This window comes from Schistocerca americana, chromosome 5, assembly GCF_021461395.2.
Source record: "Schistocerca americana isolate TAMUIC-IGC-003095 chromosome 5, iqSchAmer2.1, whole genome shotgun sequence".
Lineage (NCBI taxonomy): Eukaryota > Metazoa > Arthropoda > Insecta > Orthoptera > Acrididae > Schistocerca > Schistocerca americana.
The window spans coordinates 603,809,396-603,830,710 of NC_060123.1; the positions used below are offsets into that span (position 1 = coordinate 603,809,396).

General features: G+C 44.7%; 1 protein-coding gene across 1 annotated transcript in view; it reads left to right on the plus strand.

The window, feature by feature from the left end:
* The window catches only part of LOC124616578, a 287,115-nt gene that overhangs the window by 65,014 nt on the left and 200,786 nt on the right, over positions 1 to 21,315 (plus strand). Inside the window, exons 3-4 of the mRNA XM_047144898.1 lie at positions 5,249 to 5,354; positions 5,508 to 8,208. Of these exons, the coding sequence (XP_047000854.1) occupies positions 5,249 to 5,354; positions 5,508 to 8,208 (2,807 nt within the window). The remainder of the gene's footprint in view (positions 1 to 5,248; positions 5,355 to 5,507; positions 8,209 to 21,315) is intronic.

The window sequence follows — 21,315 nt, forward strand, 5'->3', positions numbered from 1 at the left end:
TATGTCCAAGAAGAATTAGGCGAACGCTACGGTTGCCAACTGATTCGGATGAATCACACAAAGAAGACAGTGCACATTGGTCATACTTTGATTTACCGAGAACCAATTATAAATTTGAAGGATCATCGGGTCCAAACATATTTCCCACAGATACACAGAGCGTCGAGGAGATCGTAGAATTTTATATTGGAAACGATCTATTTGAATATATTAACAACGAAACCAACAAGTACTACAGTCAAAATTTGCAATAGAAGGAAACTGGATAAAAATATGCCAAATTTGTCGGCGTTACGGAACCAGAACTTAGAAAATGGTTTGGGCTTGTTATGGGAACTGTAAGAAAAGCAAGGATCGATGATTATTGGTCAACCAACCCGTTGATAGGCACACCGATATTTCGCAAAACGATGTCCCACAACCGATTCAGACAAATATTACCATTTTTACATTTTTCCGACAACAACAATGAACCAGGTAATGCCGACCGCCTTTTCAAAGTGAATTTCGTAATCGATTATTTTTCCACAAAGTTTGAAGAAGCTTTCAATCTAAGTTACAACATCTCAGTTGATGAAGGAATGATACCGTGGCGTGGACGGTTAAATGTTAAAGTTTACAATCCATCGAAAATTACGAAATACGGCATACTCATTCGGATGCTGTGTGATTCGAGTACAGGATACAGTTAATGAATCAAAATATATTCCGGCGCTGGACAGTGATGGACAGTGATGGAACTATTGACGCCTTCTTATGGCAAGTGGTACCACCTCTACAATTTTACGAAAGTAGGGGAACAGGGTTGTGGAACTTATGAGAACTAACGATGAGATGAGTAAAAATTAACAATTTATAATCTCCCGGTAACGTCAAGGACGGCCGGCGACAAGCCAAGTAATCCGCGTTAGCGCTGCCGGCGCCAAGCGAATCAATTTGTACGAGACGTGCGGACTGCAAAGTGTTAAGGAACGGTGTGGCTGTCGTGACGAAGTGAGTGCGCCTTTCTCCCAGCTTCCACCTGTTTTTTAAACCAACCGCTTTGTCTGTCTTCCGCGTCAAGAACATAGCGATGACATCATAGTCTCTTGTATAGCCAGATCGGAGGCGCGAGAGAAAGCTTGTGCAGTAAATATAATGTTGCCAATGCATAGGCCGAACCAAGAAATAGTGCTTTGCCAAGTGTCTTCAAAATGAAACATATACCTTTGGAGATATTTATATTTTTTCGATGTGTTTATGGGCGCTAGCGGACTGTATTAGAGAGCTGTAATTCGACAGTAATGTGTATTTCATATACAGCAAACATTCTGTGTGCCTAAGTAGAAATTCAAGTTATTCTGAAATTAATGATTTCACTAAATAAAGAACAATCGCCTACAGTCACGATCGCGATTTGATTTCAATGTACGGTGCGTTTCGAGCCCTGAGGGCTCATCTTCAGGTGCTTTAAATGTCTACAACAATTTTTTTTTTCAGATTTAGGTTAATTCCGGTAATACACTCACGGAAGGAATACTGACGACTTTGCATAAAATTATGTTAAATTTCAGTAAATATTGTAAAACGTGTTTAATATTAATTAACCTTTGTTTAAACGCACAGTATAGATATTTCATACGTTATATATTTCATACGTTATAATACTTCGTAGGGACTTTCGGATTTGGAACAATGTAAAGTTATTACTCCAGTCGGAAAGATGTGTCTATGCGTTTTCTCAGAGCCCGCAGTCGACCATGCCCCGACTTTAATAAATTAGTGTGATGTGTAGTCTAGATGGTAATTTTCGCTCAGAAAATGATCCTCGACTGTTAAGAGATTATAAACTCGTAACAGAGAACCCAATGGGAACACTATGAGTAGTTTAGTTGGCCGGACGGACCATATTGTGCTGGGGGTTGAAGCAGCCCCTAGGGAGCGCGGATATGACCCTCCAGATGGAAGCAGCGCACCTCGCCGGGAAGAATTGAGTCGTATTGGTACAGGAAGAGTTGTCGCTGCTCTGGTCGGTGCTCAACCTCGGAAACCGTGTTGCGTGTGAAGTTAGAGGATTCTTCATCATGCTAGATTGGAGACTTAGGGAGAATCTTCTCACTAGATTTTGGACTATAAATTTCGTCTCGGAGTTAGTTTGCTAGCGGACAGTGTATAAGAACTATTCACACTCCAACACTTGTCAAAGCAACCCATATAACTTCTTAACAGCAGCGACCTTCGGTAGCGTGCTAGTGAACGCCTGACACGCAGGCAAGCCCGCGACGCTCGGGATACTGGCGGGTTGCGGCGTCGCAGGCTGTGGCCACAGCAGAGCAAGCACTAGTGTCTGGGACCAATGGAAGCGTGTACTACTGGTCGTCGCCTCCAGATATCCTGGACGTCCACTGGGTCCGTATTAGTCCGACTAACTGGTTGTCTGTATGGTCGTACGACTACGGCCTACTGCACGGGAGTAACAAGCGACACGCGACCGATAACACTGTTCGACAAGGGACAATTCATGGCAGGGACGTTATAGTCAAATACGGGTATGTTGCCGCATCCAGTAGTGATGGAACGTGACAATTTCTTATTCAACAGCATGTGGAATGAATCAGACGTCACTGGGTTTTCCCCCGCCACACCTGTGTCATTAAGACCATCTGCAATAGGTCATTAACTCGAACGGCGACAGCCGGTCGCTACCTCTGCAGTAAACCTTCACACTCCCCAGAGACAGGTGCATCGAGTTTACAACAGTGGTGTTAGCCGTAATTCGTGTCAATCTTAATGAGTCGGTGTTATGGCTGACAAGTAACCGTCTCTGTCATATTTCCGAACACAGTTGACATTATAAGTTCCTCTGTTTAAACTGATTTAGCCTGGTGCTGAAGGTAAACTGACTGCTTGTTTTTACATAACAGGGTTTCTCTAGTTCTCTAGTATTAATGTAGTAAAGGTGTAATACTGAAGAGGAATTTTAAATTTTCAGAAATTCCACGTCGTCGTGGATATCGATGTAAGCTAGACAACTTCTGCGTCGTGGATGTCGATTTAAGCCAGACAACTTCTGCTATGTCTGTGGGAAGTTCACCTTTTGAGCTTAGCACAAAGGAAAACATTACCAGTAACGACCAGTACATCTACATCTGCATTTATACTCCACAAGCCACGCAATGGTGTGTGGCGGAGGGCACTTTACGTGCCACTGTAATTACCTCCCTTTCCTGTTCCAGTCGCGTATGGTTCGCGGGAAGAACGACTGCCGGAAAGCCTCCGTGCGCGCTCGAATCTCTCTAATTTTACATTCGTGATCTCCTCGGCAGGTATAAGTAGGGGTAAGCAATATATTCGATACCTCATCCAGAAACGCACCCTCTCGAAACCTGGACAGGAATCTACACCGCGATGCAGAGCGCCTCCCTTGCAGAGTCTGCCACTTGAGTTTGCTAAACTTCTCCGTAACGCTATCACGCTTACCAAATAAGCCTGTGATGAAACGCGTCGCTCTTCTTTGGATCTTCTCTATCTTCTCCGTCAACCCGATCTGGTACGGATCCCACACTGATGAGCAATACTCAAGTATAGGTCGAACGAGTGTTTTGTAAGCCACCTCCTTTGCTGATGGACTACATTTTCTAAGGAATCTCCCAATGAATCTCAACCCGGCACCCGCCTTACCAACAATTAATTTTATATGATCATTCAACTTAAAATTGTTCCGTACGCATACTCCCAGATATTTTACAGAAGTAACTGCTACCAGTGTTTGTTCCGCTATCATATAATCATACAATAAATGATCCTTCTTTCTATGTATTCGCAATACATTACATTTGTCTAAGTTAAGGGTCAGTTGCCACTCCCTGCACCAAGTGCCTATCCGAATCAGATCTTCCTGCATTTCGCTACAATTTTCTAATGCAGCAACTTCTCTGTGTACTACAGCATCATCCGCGAAAAGCCGCATGGAACTTCCGACACTATCTACTAGGTCATTTATATACAGGGTGTTACAAAAAGGTACGGGCAAACTTTCAGGAAACATTCCTCACACACAAATAAAGAAAAGATGTTATGTGGACATGTGTCCGGAAACGCTTAATTTCCATGTTAGACCTCATTTTAGTTTCGTCAGTATGTACTGTACTTCCTCGATTCACCGCCAGTTGGCCCAATTGAAGGAAGGTAATGTTGACTTCGGTGCTTGTGTTGACATGCGACTCATTGCTCTACAGTACTAGCATCAATTAGGCTCCGTTGGTGATGTCTTGATTGGGCCCCATGTTCTTCCACCTACGCTCAATGGAGCACGTTATCATGATTTCATACGGGATACTCTACCTGTGCTGCTAGAACATGTGCCTTTACAAGTACGACACGTGGCTCATGCACGATGGAGCTCCTGCACATTTCAGTCGAAGTGTTCGTACCCTTCTGAACAACAGATTCGGTGACCGATGGATTGGTAGAGGCGGACCAATTCCATGGCCTCCACGCTCTCCTGACCTCAACCCTCTTGACTTTCATTTATGGGGGCATTTGAAAGCTCTTGTCTACGCAACCCCGGTACCAAATGTAGAGACTCTTCTTGCTCGTATTGTGGACGGCTGTGATACAATACGCCATTCTCCAGGGCTGCATCAGCGCATCAGGCATTCCATGCGACGGAGGGTGGATGCATGTATCCTCGCTAGCAGAGGACATTTTGAACATTGCCTGTAACAAAGTGTTTGAAGTCACGCTGGTACGTTCTGCTGCTGTGTGTTTCCATTCCATGATTAATGTGATTTGAAGAGAAGTAATAAAATGAGCTCCAACAGGGAAAGTAAGCGTTTCCGGACACATGTCCACATAACATATTTTCTTCATTTGTGTGTGAGGAATGTTTCCTGAAAGTTTGGCCGTACCTTTTTGTAACACCCTGTATATTGTGAAAAGCAATGGTCCCATAACACTCCCCTGTGGAATGCGAGAGGTTACTTTAACGTGTGTAGACGTCTCTCCATTGAGAACAACATGTTGTGTTCTGTTTGCTAAAAACTCTTCAAACCAGCCACACAGCTGGTCTGATATTCCGTGGGCTCTTACTTTGTTTTTCAGGCGGTCCTTCCAGGTAATTCGCTAATGCCAGTCCTGCTAGAGTTACTGCATAGATTGTTCTAATTCAGAAAACAGATTTTAAGAAAAGATTACGCAAAGCAGGCCCTGTTCAGCTAGTAAAACAGCGGGGAAAGAGCGTTGGGTAACGTTGACATTTGTGTTGCAGGTTTTCGACCGAAGTCCTGCAAGAGGTGGAAGACGAGGATGAGGAGGAGGACGAGTGGCAGGAGGCCCTGGACGGGGAGTGGCCAGTAGCGGCCAGCCACGGCCACGTGACCGCGCAAAGCCAGCCGCCGCCCACGCCGCCCACACCGCCGCCCATGGACGCCGCCCCAGCCGAGCAGCGGGTGGACGCCGCCGCCCAGCCGCCACAGTCGCAGCCGCAGCCGCAGCCGGCAGTGGTGACCGCCGCCTCCGCCTCCCAGGACTCCACAGATGCCAGCGAGGAGTTCGTGCTGGCCGACGGGGGGCCCGATCACGTGCTGCTGCTGTCAGTCCCCCACCCGCCCCAGGGGGGCGCCGCCGACCTACACCTCGACGTCTCTACGGCTTCGGACGACACACCTGACGTCGTTCACCCGAACGTCACTCTACGACGGAAACCGGGCAACGTCGAGGACGACGCGTCCGTACTCAACGTGACGACCATCAGCATCGACGAAGACGCCTGCACCCGAGTCCCAGATCATACTTTGATTTCCGAGTTGCGAGATCCACAACTGTCCGTGGACGCGGACGACGGTCTGCGCCTAAGCGACAGTCCTACAAAATGCGTGCAAATGCTGACCATCGTCAACGGCAATGTTGACGACTCGGTCGAGCTCATCTTCTCCGAGACGTCGGATGACAAAACTGCAGTCGCGATAGAAAGTGCGCTGCCCGTGAATCGTACGGACTGGGCCGGAAAGGTGAGAGATGGCCACGGACCGGAAACGCCGACCGGGGTTGCGGCCTCTGGAACTCGTGAGGCACTCGCGTCACAGCTACTTCTGGAAATGGAAAGGCAAGAACACCCCACCTCGACCAACTGCGTCCAAGTCATCAGCTGCGACATTCAGCCGCCTGTAAAGGCCGAGAGAGGAAGCTCAGAGCCTGAAACTACAGACAACAAACTGCAGCTAGGTGCGGGTGAGGTGCTTAAGGATGAGGATCTGAATGTGGCGACTTCTAGTGAGAAATATGCCAGCAGGCAAGAAGAGCCACTGTCCGACAACACTCTTGTTGCAAAGGAAATGAGCGAGTTTAGTGAACAGCGGGTGGAGGATGTAGTTGTTAATCACGAAGACACGACTGCAAAATACGAGAAGGCAATAGTCGACAATGTACAATCGAAGGATTTGCAGATATCCTCCGCAAAAGAGAACATGGCCAATGAACTACAGCCTGAGCTATCGCCGAAAGATGGTGGCTCTGAAACGGAGGTTACAGAACAGAATCTAGAACCAGGTTCAACCAATGGAGATCCTGTGACAGCAGAGTACACCAGACGGGACACTGTGGATTCTGCGAGCGATGAAGCGACACTCAGCGAGGACGTGACAGTGACTGGCCACCTGACGGACACGGTTGTGCAGAAGCCCGTGCCACGTGCCAGGCGGAAGCCCCCAGTTGTGGACAACGTCAGGGTCACGCTGGACTTCCTGGCAAGTGAGGCAGCACACTCAGCGGCACTCAATACAGGCCAACTGTCCTACAGCCTGGGGACCGAGACACAAGAGGGCGCGATTCCAGGAGAGGGTGGAGTGCAGCTGGTGGACACGGACTCTGTGGCATCGACGGAGGATCCGAAGCAGCCAGAGGGATTACTCGACGCTACAGAAGGAGTGGCTGCAACTGGCCAAGAAGGACAGTTACTCGGAGACCATGGCGAGCGAGCTTTGCAAGTTGAGGAAATGGTGGGGTCTCACATAGAGGGCGACACTGCTTTGGCAGAAAGTCGACAAAGTGGGGGCAGCCATGGCACTGTCAGCGAAGAATGGCTGGGAACAGAGTCTTCAGGTCAGCTCCTTCAGGCGGATGAAGAGGAAAAGGAAGAAAATTTTACAGGAACAAGTTTATTACCGAATGATAGCCAGACTGAACCTCAAATTGACACTTTCGAGCAGTATATTGAACAGACAGTAGAAACTAAGGCTATGATGGGAGACAAGCAGCTGCAGAACGAGACGGCAGCTTTCATAGAACGGGAAAGAAGTGTATTGCGGCCTGTAGATGTTGCAGTAGAGGCGTCGGTCGAACAAGAGGATAGGAAGCTGCGAGAAGGGGTAGATAGCGGGTTGCGTAATGCTGAGATGGAGGCAACAGAGAGTCAAAAAGAGGCTGAAGACGTGCAGGAGCTGGCAGCAGTGGGAAATGATCGAGAGGTACAGCCAGATGGGCATCAGCTAGAGCAACACAAGTCACCGGCAAACAATGACCAGGGGAAGGTTCAAGGGACACCATCAGATGAGAGGCAGTCAGAGGAGAACAAGGCACCGTCAGACGAGTTGAAGAAGATTGATACACTGCCTGATCTTCAGCAGCTGGAGATGGGGCCACAGTCAGATGAGAGGCTGTCGAAAGAGCGTGGGATAGAGGGAGATATGTGTCAGGTGGAGGAGCAAGACCATTCCCAGTTGGAAGATAGTGGGGTATTACTGGATCACGGGCAGCTGGAGAACCATTTGACACCTTTAGATCCATGCCTGTTGGAGGAAGGTGCAATGCCAGCAGAAGAGTGCCAATCAGAAGATCTTGAGACATTATCAGCTCATCACCAATTGGAGGATCTGGGGATTCCAACAGATCAGCTGGAGAAGCAAAGGACACTGGGAGGCAATGTCAGTGAAGAGGAACACGGAATACCACCAGACAAAGAACAGTCGGAAGAGCGCGCTACACTGCCGGAGACGCCGCAGTCGGAGGATCTCGCAACACTACCGCGCCGGCGACCGTCAAAGGAGCGAGGGACACCTTCAGACGAGGATGAGTTGGAGGAGCAACGACAACTGTCGTCAAGCCAGCAGCAGTTGGAAGACCCTGGAACACCAGCAGAGGAGGCCGGGGTGGGGGAGCGCACAACGCCGGTGCCGGCAGAGCGGCGACAGGTGGAGGGCTGTGGCCCAGAGCCCGCCGCGATGCACACAGGTAAGGGCCGAGCACTGTTGCCTCCGCACGCACTGCTGCTGCCGACTCGTTGCCGGACATAGCATGTGTGGTTGTCGTGTTGTGAAGTACACGAGACTTGTTTTTAGCTTGTGCGAGGGGGACAAGGATCGGTGAACATCCTAATGGTCTCGAATAAATTGTTCTCGGGTTTCCAACCGCGTCAATTGCTTAAAACTACACGACCTTTCGGCCCAGCACTCCTTGGCCATTGTCAAGTGGTATGACCGCCAGTAGGCTGTTGGTGCGCCCTTATACAGGGTGTTACAAGAAGGTACGGCCAAACTTTCAGGAAACATTCCTCACACACAAAGAAAGACAATATGTTATGAGGACATGTGTCCGGAAACGCTTACTTTCCATGTTAGAGCTCATTTTATTACTTCTCTTCAAATCACATTAATCATGGAATGGAAACACACAGCAACAGAACCTACCAGCGTGACTTCAAACACTTTGTTACAGGAAATGTTCAAAATGTCCTCCGTTAGCCGAGGATACATGCATCCACCCTCCGTCGCATGGAATCCCTGATGCGCTGATGAAGCCCTGGAGAATGGCGTATTGCATCACAGCCGTCCACAATACGAGCAAGAAGAGTCTCTACATTTGGTACCGGGGTTGCATAGGCAAGAGCTTTCAAATGCTCCCATAAATGAAAGTCAAGAGGGTTGAGGTCAGGAGAGCGTGGAGGCCATGGAATTGGTCCGCCTCTACCAATCCATCGGTCACCGAATCTGTTGTTGAGAAGCGTACGAACACTTCGACTGAAATGCGCAGGAGTTCCATCGTGCATGAACCACATGTTGTGTCGTACTTGTAAAGGCACATGTTCTAGCAGCACAGGTAGAGTATCCCGTATGAAATCATGATAACGTGCTCCATTGAGCGTAGGTGGAAGAACATGAGGCCCAATCAAGACATCACCAACAATGCCTGCCCAAACGTTAACAGAAAATCTGTGTTGATGACGTGATTGCACAATTGCGTGGGGATTCTCGTCAGCCCACACATGTTGAATGTGAAAATTTACAATTTGATCACGCTGGAATGAAGCCTCATCCGTAAAGAGAACATTTGCACTGAAATGAGGATTGACACATTGTTGGATGAACCATTCGCAGAAGTGTACCCGTGGAGGCCAATCAGCTGCTGATAGTGCCTGCACACGCTGTACATGGTACGGAAACAACTGGTTCTCCCGGAGCACTCTCCATACAGTGACGTGGTCAACGTTACTTTGTACAGCAGTAACTTCTCTGACGCTGACATTAGGGTTATCGTCAACTGCACGAAGAATTTCCTGGTCCATTGCAGGTGTCCTCGTCGTTCTAGGTCTTCCCCAGTCGCGAGTCATAGGCTGGAATGTTCCGTACTCCCTAAGACGCCGATCAATTGCTTCGAATGTCTTCCTGACGGGACACCTTCGTTCTGGAAATCTGTCTCGATACAAACGTACCGCGTCATGGCTATTGCCCCGTGCTAATCCATACATCAAATGGGCATCTGCCAACTCCGCATTTGTAAACATTGCACTGACTGCAAAACCACGTTCGTGATGAACACTAACCTGTTGATGCTACGTACTGATGTGCTTGGTGCTAGTACTGCAGAGCAATGAGTGGCATGTCAACACAAGCACCGGTCAGCATTACCTTCCTTCAATTGGGCCAACTGGCGGTGAATCGAGGAAGTACAGTACATACTGACGAAACTAAAATGAGCTCTAACATGGAAATTAAGCGTTTCCGGACATATGTCCACATAACATCTTTTCTTTCTTTGTGTGTGTGAGGAATGTTTCCTGAAAGTTTGGCCGTACATTTTTGTAACACCCTGTATACGCTAGCTACCGGCTGTGACGTCACTGGTGCCCGTGACATTGCCATATATGGGCATGTTTTGAGTCGGCGTTCGATGTGCCCTCTTCAACCGCGCGGTCGCTGGATCCCACGCAGCGCTGAGCTGCAAGCCACCGTCTCTATTCAGGGTAATTTTTATTTCAATGGCTTCCTTTATTAAACTGTCCCAGAAGGCGTTAGTGCGAGCTACGACAGAGGTATCGTCAAATGTTATGCGGTGACCATTTTCTAACGCGTGCTCAGCTAATGCAGATTTCTCTGGATAGCGTAGGCGATAATACCTCTCATGTTCTTTCCTGCGTTGTTCCACAGTATGCACTGTTTGTCCGATGTACTTCTGGCCACACTCACAAGGTATTTCGTAGACTCCAGGTGTTCTGAGACGTACTACAATCTTCAGGCCTCCATGGAAATCCGTCAATTACTGAGACCAGTTAAAGACGCAGTAGGTCTCAGAACACTGTACGTGCTTGAGCATTGTCATGCAGAAAGATTGTCAGATCCTGCAGAAAGTGTCATCACTTCTGTCTCTCTGCTGTTCATTTTTGGAGCACAACCTACGACCAGCTTACAGACAGACGTGATAACACTTTCTGCAGGACCTGACGATCATTTTGCATGACAATGCTCAAGCACGTACAGTGCGAGCTGTTACTGATTTGTTTGACTGATGTTGCTGCTAAGTGCTATACCACCTGCTGCACTCCCCTGACTTAAGCCCTCGTAAGTTCAACTCGATTTCTAAACTGAAGGATACACTTCACGGCATTCGCTTCAGAACTACTACAAATTCGTCTGACAATAGACCGCTCTGCCCGAACTGTCAACACGATTCGCACTGCTAAGAGTATCCTACGACTTCCATATCGTGCCGGCCGGAGTGGCCGAGCGGTTCTAGATGCTACAGTCTGGAACCGCGCGACCGCTACGGTCGCAGGTTCGAATCCTACCTCGGACATGGAGGTGTGTGATGTCCTTAGGTTAGTTAGGTTTAAGTAGTTCTAGGTTCTAGGGGACTGGTGACCTCAGAAGTTAAGTCCCATAGTGCTCAGAGCCATTTTTTTCCATATCGCTGGCAGCGGGTTATACACAATGCTGGTGACTACTCTGAAGGTCAGTAAAAATTCGAAACACGTATCTATTGTGTACGAGCTGTAAATAAATAGTTACCATCGGATATTACACTTGAAATTCCATGCTTTCATGGAACGTATTGAAATGTCGTATTCTTTATCTTTGCGAGTAATGGAAAATATTTTCAATATGTGTCACAAAATATTATCAGACTCAACGAAACGATTCATAATGTTACAAGCATTACTTTCTTGTTTCTCATTACATTGATATCGGTTGAATAAATCGCGTCATGCATTAGATGGGCTTTCAGGTGACACCACAGTCAGCAAGGCCGTATTTAGAATCTATAAATCCAGGCTGAACCTGTGGTGCGGGCACTACCAGGTGAAATTTTGTGAAGGTTTGTGTGAGTACAACGTACACCAACAAAGAGAAGGCAAAAATGCTAATCATCTATGGACAATATACTAATGTAGAGTTCTGCATGTACCCGTATTATAAATAAGAAAACGTTATTGCATTTACTGTTCTGCTAACTTAGACATTCTCCATACATGAGTAGCACTTCTACCTTCTCCTCGTTGCAGTTCTACCTTCTCCTTGTTCCTGTACATCGTATTCACACAGTCCTCCAACTGAAGATGGTTGACTTAATGTGAGGGGGCGTGCATTTCTCACGTTTGTTTACCGTCAGCTCCAGCAAGTATACGAGTTAGGGTACGTCGAGTACCCGCACTGTCGGCTAGTACAGGGCAGCCAAAGTCAATTTTGTTTTAACGTTTCCAATAACGCCATGTTTATCGTCTGCCTCAGTAGCTCCGGGTCCAGCGCAGCAGACTGCTAACTGAAGGGGCCTGGGTTCGATTCCCGGCCAGGTTGGAGATTTCCTCCTCTCGGGGATTGCGTATCTTCGTGTTGTCATAACTGACGTGAAAAATAATTTTCATAGGATCACATGACAAGTCAGATCCTATGTAACTTCGCACCAGGGTACGATTTGACTCTAATAAATATTATGAATTTGTCGAAACTCACTGTCGTATCGTCTTTTCACTGTTGGGGTGGCTGTATGATCACGTACCGGAAGCCACTGAAATTTTAAAAAATCGTGTTTACGTGAATGGTACACTGTCAGACGTTTCTGAAAAGGTCTTGAGCAGAGGAAGTGGATTACCGAATGATGTCCTGCTCTCCATATCTTCGTAACGAACGACGTTACAAGAAAGCCAGACATACAGGTTAATGAACCCCCGGTAGCTAAACAACATTTGATTGATACATTTATTTGTTTGGTTTCAGGACAAGAAGTGTTACTTGGGATGACCAAGATAAATGGGACACGTATTGCAGTCGCGGACGTTATTCGAACCTGAATTCTTGCTACTTTCATCATAATAATGAGAATGCCAGAAAGAATGCCTCGAAAACTATTCGCAACACCAAGAGACAATATGAAAAACAACAACTGGACTCAATCGAAGAGAATTTCAAGAAATGCAACACGGCAGCTTGGTACAAAACATTCAACCAGAAACTCCGAGGATACCAGTCCCCTTGCCTAAACCTTATGAGAAATAATAAGACTCTCGCCACCAACAATACTGAAAACTGTGAAATCCTGGCTGAATATTTTGAGACACTCCTAAACTGCCAAACACCCATCCAGACTCTCAGTTTTACGCAACCAGAAACATTACCAACACATTCAACACCTCCGACACGAGAGGAAATCACAAACATAATAAAAAATCTCAAAAACAGGAAAGCATGTGGAGAAGACACAATTACAGCAGAAATGCTCAAGCTTGGGGGAGAAACATCAGTAGAAGCACTACACAAAGAACTTGAACAAGTATGGGAAACCAAGAAAATCCCAAGTCACTGGAAAACTGCCCTAATTCACCCTCTGTTTAAAAAAGGTGACAAAAGGGATGTTAACAACTATCGTGGAATATCGCTTCTCCCAGTCCCATACAAAATTCTATCAAAAGCCCTGCTCAATCGTGTATCACCAATTATAGAGGGAAAACTTGGAGAATATCAAGCTGGCTTCAGACCAGGAAGATCCTGCGCCGAACAAATTTTTAATCTCAAAACAACAATGAACTATTTATCTACAAGGAGCAAGAAATATTTCATAACATTCATTGATTTCAAAAAAGCTTATGACTCAGTCGATAGGGACACACTCATCAAAACACTTCGAGAATATGAAATAGATGAAACAACAATCACCATAATCAAAGAAACATTAACAAATACAACATCAAAAGTAAAATTCCAAGGAGAAATTTCACGGCATTTCGAGGTCAAAACCGGCGTCAGACAAGGAGATGCGCTGTCCCCGGTACTCTTCAACTGTGTTCTGGATAAAGTCATAGCAGAATGGAGAAAACTCACGCAAAAACATGGAGTTGAGAAAGTCCAAATTGGAGGGAAGTGCTACAAAGCCATTGAAACCAACTGTTTTGCCTTCGCTGACGATCTCGCCTGTTTAGCTTACACACAAAAAGACACAATAAAACAAATAGAATTACTTAAAGAAACTGCTGAAAAAGCAGGCTTGCAAATTTCATTTGAAAAGACAGAAATCATTACAAATATCAAAAATCCACCAAAGAAAATAACTACGAAATACGGGAAAATACAGGTATCTAAACATTTTAAATATCTTGGTGAACTAATTCAGCCTGTGGCAAAAGGTCATCCAGCCTGCAGGGCTAGAATACAAAAACTAGAGACAGCAACTCACTACTGCAGACAAATGTATTCAAAAAAATGTATATCCAAAAACATTAAACTCAGACACTACCAGACTGTCATTAGACCGCAGATACTATATGCATCAGAAACACTGGCAAATTTTACATACGCAGAACAGATAGAAAATCGTGAAAGAAGAATTGTGAGGACAATTCTTGGACACAGTAAAATAACAGATGATCAAGGCAAGCCTGTATACAGACTAAAAAGCAACAAAGAAGTGTATACGAAGTGCAGCAAAATTACAGACGAAATTAGAAAAAGAAGATGCTCCTTTTATGCTCACATCATGAGGATGAACCCGAATAGACTTACAAAACAAATATTTTCGTACATCGCAAATCTAAAAAATAAAAATTTATAGTTTATCAACACAGAAAGAGATCTAAAAGAAATGGACATAGATCAGGAAACAATATTCAACAGAAACCTTTTTAGAAAAAAACTGTATTCATTCACGGGTTTCGGTGTGAAAATTAAGAAGACTTGTGGAACTAAATGGTCTGAAGAGAGAAAAGCCGCCTTCAGCGCAAGAATGAAAGAAGTGTGGACTGAGAGAAAGAAGACTTCCCAGAAGCGCAAGAAATAACTGTTTTCACGGTCTTTAACGGCCAAATTTGTATAATAATAATAATAATAATAATAATAATGAGAATGTGATCGAAAACTAATGTGTTTAATAGGCAGCAAAAAAGGCGTTTCAATTTATAAAACGAATGACTAGTCTGTTTACTTATTCGATATGGTAAATGCTATGTTCTTCCAGTTCAGATAAAATGCCAACGGCAAATGGTGTAAGTAAAGCGTAGATGGTTTGCATATACTGTAGATCAAAAAGGTCAGCTCCGTCGCATTACCTGCCGAGATCTGATAACCTGCAACAGCTACAGCCAGAGGAAAAGCGGCTATCGCGTTGCTGGTTCCAGGACAAGTCCACAGCTATTGCAGCTGTAGGAGCAGTCGGGCAGGTCAGGGAATGTTTGAGGAACCACAGCCGGTGCCGTAGGTCCGTGCTGAGTGGTGGTGGCGCGTCAGGACTGCAGGTCTGGTGACAGGCGGCGGCCATTGTCTGATCGTGCCGGATAACACCTCGCGTCAAGCAATTCAGAGCAGATACTTTCTCCTCTTTGTCCCTCTCCCCTCTCCCTCGTTCTAAAGGTTACATGTAGCCTGGTACCGTCCGATACATCACGCGCTCGAATCTTAAACATGCATTGCAAAACATGGCGATCAGCGTGTAATGTCAACAAGTGCTGGAAGGTGTTATTCGCTCAGAAAGTTCACTGCTAATTTGACCAAAATTTATCTTCTTCCGAACTTTTATCTCGCTGAAAAGTCAATATATAATATATGGGGTGCTCAAAAAGTCTCTCCGCAGTGCGTATGATTGTTCGCCTACCCGAGTTACTTCCCTTCAAGTGGACTCTCCCAACGAACGTTATTTAATAGCGGGCTCCCAACATTCCACTGTTTCGTTTATCTCAGCCAGCATCAGTAGTATCGTTAGTGTGTGTCGTCAAATGTTGACATGAACGCTTAAGTTTAGTTCCTTTCTTCGTTTGTTTATTTTTTGTCACTGTTAAAATGCTAACCAGAAGAACGTGTGTTTTTAGTCGAACAAGTGTTCAAAGCTGGTGGCAAATAGACAGTTTCAGTTTGTCAAACATTTAATTCAGTTTTCCCGGAGACAACATTCCCACATCACGATACTGTGCGAGATTTTATTAATAAATTTCGAAGTACGGGTTCAGCGACAGATGTACCGAGAAGTGGTCGCCCTAGCGTTTTGTCTGAGGATAAACTACTCGATATTTCCGATAAAATGTCCATGAGTCCGAACAAGTAGGTAAGAAAACTCGCCCAGGAAATCGATGTTAGTGTCGGAACGGCCCACACAGATGTAAGGAAAACAATTAGAACTTTTCCCATACAAAGTGACAGTCGTACAAGAACTGAAAGATACTGATCATGGCAAGAGACTGCATTATTGTCAATGGTTAAAAAATTTCGTTCAACAAAATGGAAGGGATATTCTTAATGAAACGTTTTTCACTGATGAGGCGTGGTTTCATTTATCCGGGTACATAAACTCGCAAAATTCTCGTATGTGGAGTACTGCAAATCCATTGTGTATTCATGACAAACCTCTTCATTCTGTGAAAGTAGGAGTTTGGATTGCAATTTCTAGACGTCGGATTGAAGGTCCCATATTTTTCAACGAAACAATAAACTCGCAACGATACTGCAGTGATATTCTGTACCCATTCATAGGAAAACTTGTGTTAAGTGAAATACTGAACGGTTATTTTCAACAAGATGGTGCAACCGCGCATACAGCTCGCGTTTCAATGTCACTGCTTGCTGGTGTTTTTGGTAATCGCATAATTTCACAGGGACTTTGACCTCCACGACCGCCTGACCTAACACCACCTGACTTTCTTCTGGGGTGCAGCGAAAGCAACCGTCTATAAAAACCGTCCAAAATCCATCGATGAATTGAAAACTGCAATATCCACTTTCACTGCTTCTGTTACAGAAGAAATGTTACAGCTTGTGTTTGGAAACATGATTAGACGAATTGAATTGTGTATTCAACAAGAGGGGGGGACACTTCCAACATTTAATGTGAAAATTGTAAGTAAAAATGAATATTGAATAGCTTGTATTTCACTGAGTTTCATTTCAGTGTATTCACTACGGCACACGGCACGCGCGGATAACAATCATATGGCACTGCGGAGAGACTTTTAGAACAATCCGTATATTTGATATATATTATGTATAATAGAGAAATATTTGAGCAGCAATCAATGGATCGTGGCTTAACCTACAAAGTAATGAGCAGAAACAAGTTTTTTCTGGTAAATGTTTCCGCCATATTTTGTTTAGAATGTTTCTGGTTGTCTGGAACTCGCGGTAGCGCATTTTCATGCGGATAATTTTTAACGCTCTGGCTCTCAGCTTACAGCTTTTCGCTGGTTCATGTGCGTGATGTTTTACCTCGCTACAATGTATCTTGCTTCCAGCAATAGCGAAGTGGTAATGTGATCCAATATTTAGTCGTCATATACATCTGAACTTCACAGTTCTAACATTCAGACGTTTCGAATGCGTAACCTTGCGTCATAGAAGCACCGTTGGGCTGTGTTCATGACACCACCATGGGTTTCATCTAGGAAGTTTTATAAAATAATCTGTGTCATAGATAAATGTTTACATTTTGTTCGTACAGTATTACAGCGTAGATTGCCTAGTGAGTGACTCGGTGCGCCATTTAGCTGAAGCGACTGAATATTATACGAGGGTTGTCCAGAAAGTAAGTTCCGATCGGTCGCGAAATGGAAACCACTGGGAAAATCCGGTAAAGCTTTGCACAGATGTGTTGGGCAGTGTATGCCCGTCGATCGTGTCACGTCACTCTTTTCAGTTTTGAGTGAACAGTGAGCACGTAAAGATGCGTGAGGAATTGCGTCTCCCGCCAAGTATGAGTGCCTGGTTAGAGATTTCACGTGTGTTATGCAGCCCACATAACACAACTGTCGAGCAGTTCCTTCTTCATGCCAATTATCGGCCGCGTACTGCAGGGATAATGAAGACGCTCCTGTAGCGTTTCCGATGAGAAGTGTTTGATCACCCACACTACAGTCCGTAATTGGCTCCCCCTGAGTCTCATCTCTGCTCACAAGAATCGCTGGTTATGAAGACAAAATTTTTCCACAGACAACGAGCTGCAGACCAGTGCAGATAACTGGCCGAAAGCACAGGCGGCTGCTTTCTATGACGAGGATAGGTGAAGGTTGAAACAACACTATGACAAAACTCGAATTGGAGCGGCGACTATACTGAGAAGTATGTGGAAGGGGTGGAGTTATTGTTAGATTTATTTGTTTTCGTCAGGTTGATTTAAAGTATTTAATTGCATATTCTGTTTCAAATAAAACGTTTCTGGTTTTCACTGTGGTTTCCATTTCGCAGGCGAAGTAATTTGCTTATCAAAACATTGTTGTGGGCAAAGTAACTTGCCTGTTAAACCGCGGTGTGAGGAAGTAAATTATCCATCAAAACAGCGTTGAGATTACAGTAGGCCGGACAGAGTGGCCGAGCGGTTCTAGGCGCTTCAGTCTGGAACCGCGCGACCGCTACGGTCGCAGGTTCAAATCCTGCCTGGGGCATGGATGTGTGTGATGTCCTTAGGTTAGTTAGGTTTAAGTAGGTTTAAGTTCTAGGGGACTGATAACCTCAGATGTTAAGTCCCATAGTGTTCAGAGCCATTTAAACCATTTTTTGAGATTACAGTAACTTAAAAATGTATCAAATGGTCCCGCTATCTCTCTGAAAGGTTAAATAAAATGCAATATCACTCCACTGTAAGTTCTTGGCTCCACATAATATTCTAACTGTCAAGGAGCGCACTTCGGAAATGAATGTAATAGTAACACTTAATGTGGTTAATTGTGACCCATACGTAGCACTCACACCAACATATGTTATAGGAGTTTCCCTGCAATGAAAATATTGTTGCAGTTGCTTGTAGAAACATACCTGTTGTACAGCGCAAGCTGCCTGTGCAACCGTTTTTTCAATATTTTGAAGTTTTCAATATTTACTCCTAGCACGCCGTTAAACGTCTTCGGCTCTGCTCATTGCAGCGAAGTCTCACCATCGATTTAATTGGTCTCGCACGCACGTAGCCCTTGTGGACAGCCCACTTCTCAATTATGCGCTTTGCATTGATTATCAAGTACGTGCCGCCAGGTGATCGGCAAGCTTGGTTGTGGCCTTTTTATTGCTATGAAGTGGTTTTGCATTACGGGTTGCGCAATTCTCGTTTCATGAAGCCTGGCGACTTCAACGATCGCACAGAAAGGAAACCCGAAATTGAACTAGTGTCGTATGTACGTCTGCTAGACATTCTGTAAAACGCATTAGCAAAGAAACAATGTACGAGTTTAGCCAATCAGCGAAGCAAGTGCAAATAGTCTCGTGCCGTTTTTTTTCTTTTTTTTTTTTTGTCGCAACCACATTTATATTTGAAACGAACAAAATTGGACAGGGATAACCATATCATTTCAATAAATTACGCTACAAGCACGTAGACTGCCGAACGCTTCGTGCTCTTGCGGTTGGTGTAATACGCATCCAGTTGGCGTAGGTTCGCTGCGGCAGTGATGCTGGGCGACAGGAATGTTGTCTCTGCAACAGGTACATTAGAGCCTACAGCCGCGCCTCATGAAAAGTCAAGTGCGCGGCGTGTAGGCGCTGATGGAAACGTGCGGCGTGCTGCAGCCACTGAAATGGCTGCATGCCGAACCTACACTCGGCCATTGTTAAACGGTCTTTGCAGGCGCTAGCGTGTCCTACACTCGCAGGGAGATCAATGAGGAAATATTCTCGTCCTAACGAAACGCCACAAGTGTAAAGTGGTCATGGTGGTAAAGGCCGCTCATTTGCCACTCACCTTAAGTAAAAATGGTTTCCTCTCCCATCCTCCTGTCTAACCTCACTCGACTTCGTTTCCACTTGAGAGATTGCGGTTCCGAGTCGTGACATTCGTATTATTTCAAGTTTCTACTTCCCAAGAACCGAGTTCAGTTGTCCTTGGCGGGAAAATACGAGTATATCAAGTGCCCTGCGCTCGCCTCTCCCTCGCGGGTTTTTGCTCAAGACATCACAGGTTGGAGTCTCAGTACTTTTGTTAGTTTCGCACTATAGTGTGATTTTTACACAATTCGCGTGTTGCGCATAGATCGAAAATTACTTGACTCCAAGTTGTTCGGTGGAGCTCTTGAGCACTGAGCAGACTGTAACGTAGTGTTTCCTTCGCAATTTAAACAGAAACAGCTGCGCGTAGCGCCTTGCCCTATTTCGTTGGATTTCGATACTTTACCTAATTATTTACCGCAGTTTACTGATATAATGCAGTCGTGTCGCGAAGTGCAACTGAAGATCACTCTCGCCTTTGACAGAGTACAGGTGCTCAGTGCAGCTCATGTGCAGCAGTAATTTATACAACACGTTTACTTTCCTATTACCGAGATAACGTTTAAGTGCCTTTTAAGCATAGTTTCAGCGCGCATGTTACATTGAATTAAAATAATAATAATAATAACATGCTAAATAATACAAATTATGGATATAATATTACTGGAACATACCCACACAAAATCACACATTTGCTATACATGGATGATCTAAAACTACTGGAAGCAACAAATCAACAACTCAACCAATTACTAAAGATAACAGAACTATTCAGCAATGATATAAATATGGCTTTTGGAACAGACAAATGTAAGAAAAATAGCATAGTCAAGGGAAAGCACACTAAACAAGAAGATTACATATTGCATAACCACAGCGACTGCATAGAAGCGATGGAAAAAACAGGTGGATATAAATATCTAGGATACAGACAAAAAATTGGAATAGATAATACAAATATTAAAGAAGAACTAAAAGAAAAATATAGACAAAGACTAACAAAAAATACTGAAAACAGAATCGACAGCAAGAAACAAGACAAAAGCTATAAATACTTATGCTATACCAATATTGACCTACTCATTTGGAGTAGTGAAATGGAGTAACACAGACCTAGGGGCACTCAATACACTTACACGATCATAATGCCACAAATATAGAATACATCACATACATTCAGCAACAGAAAGACTCACACTAAGCAGAAAGGAAGGAGAAAGGGGATTTATCGACATAAAAAACCTACATTATGGACAGGTAGACAATTTAAGAAAATTCTTTATAGAACGAGCAGAAACTAGCAAAATACACAAAGCAATCACTCATATAAATACATCGGCTACACCATTGCAATTTCATAACCACTTCTACAACCCTTTAGATCGCATAACATCAACAGATACAAAGAAAGTAAATTGGAAAAAGAAAACACTACATGGTAAGCACCCGTATCATCAAACACAGCCACACATCGATCGAGACGCATCCAGCGCATGGCTAAGAAAAGGCAACATATACAGTGAAACGGAAGGATTCATGATTGCAATACAGGATCAAACAATAAACACCAGATATTACAGCAAGCATATTATTAAACATCCCAATACCACAACAGATAAATGCAGACTTTCCAAACAACGAATAGAAACAGTAGACCACATCACAAGCGGATGTACAATACTAGCAAATACAGAATACCCCAGAAGACATGACTATGTAGCAAAAATAATACATCAACAGCTTGCCATACAACATAAACTAATAAAACAACACGTTCCCACATACAAGTATGCACCACAAAATGTACTGGAGAATGATGAATACAAATTATACTGGAACAGAACCATTATAACAGATAAAACAACACCACATAACAAACCTGACATCATACTCACCAATAAAAAGA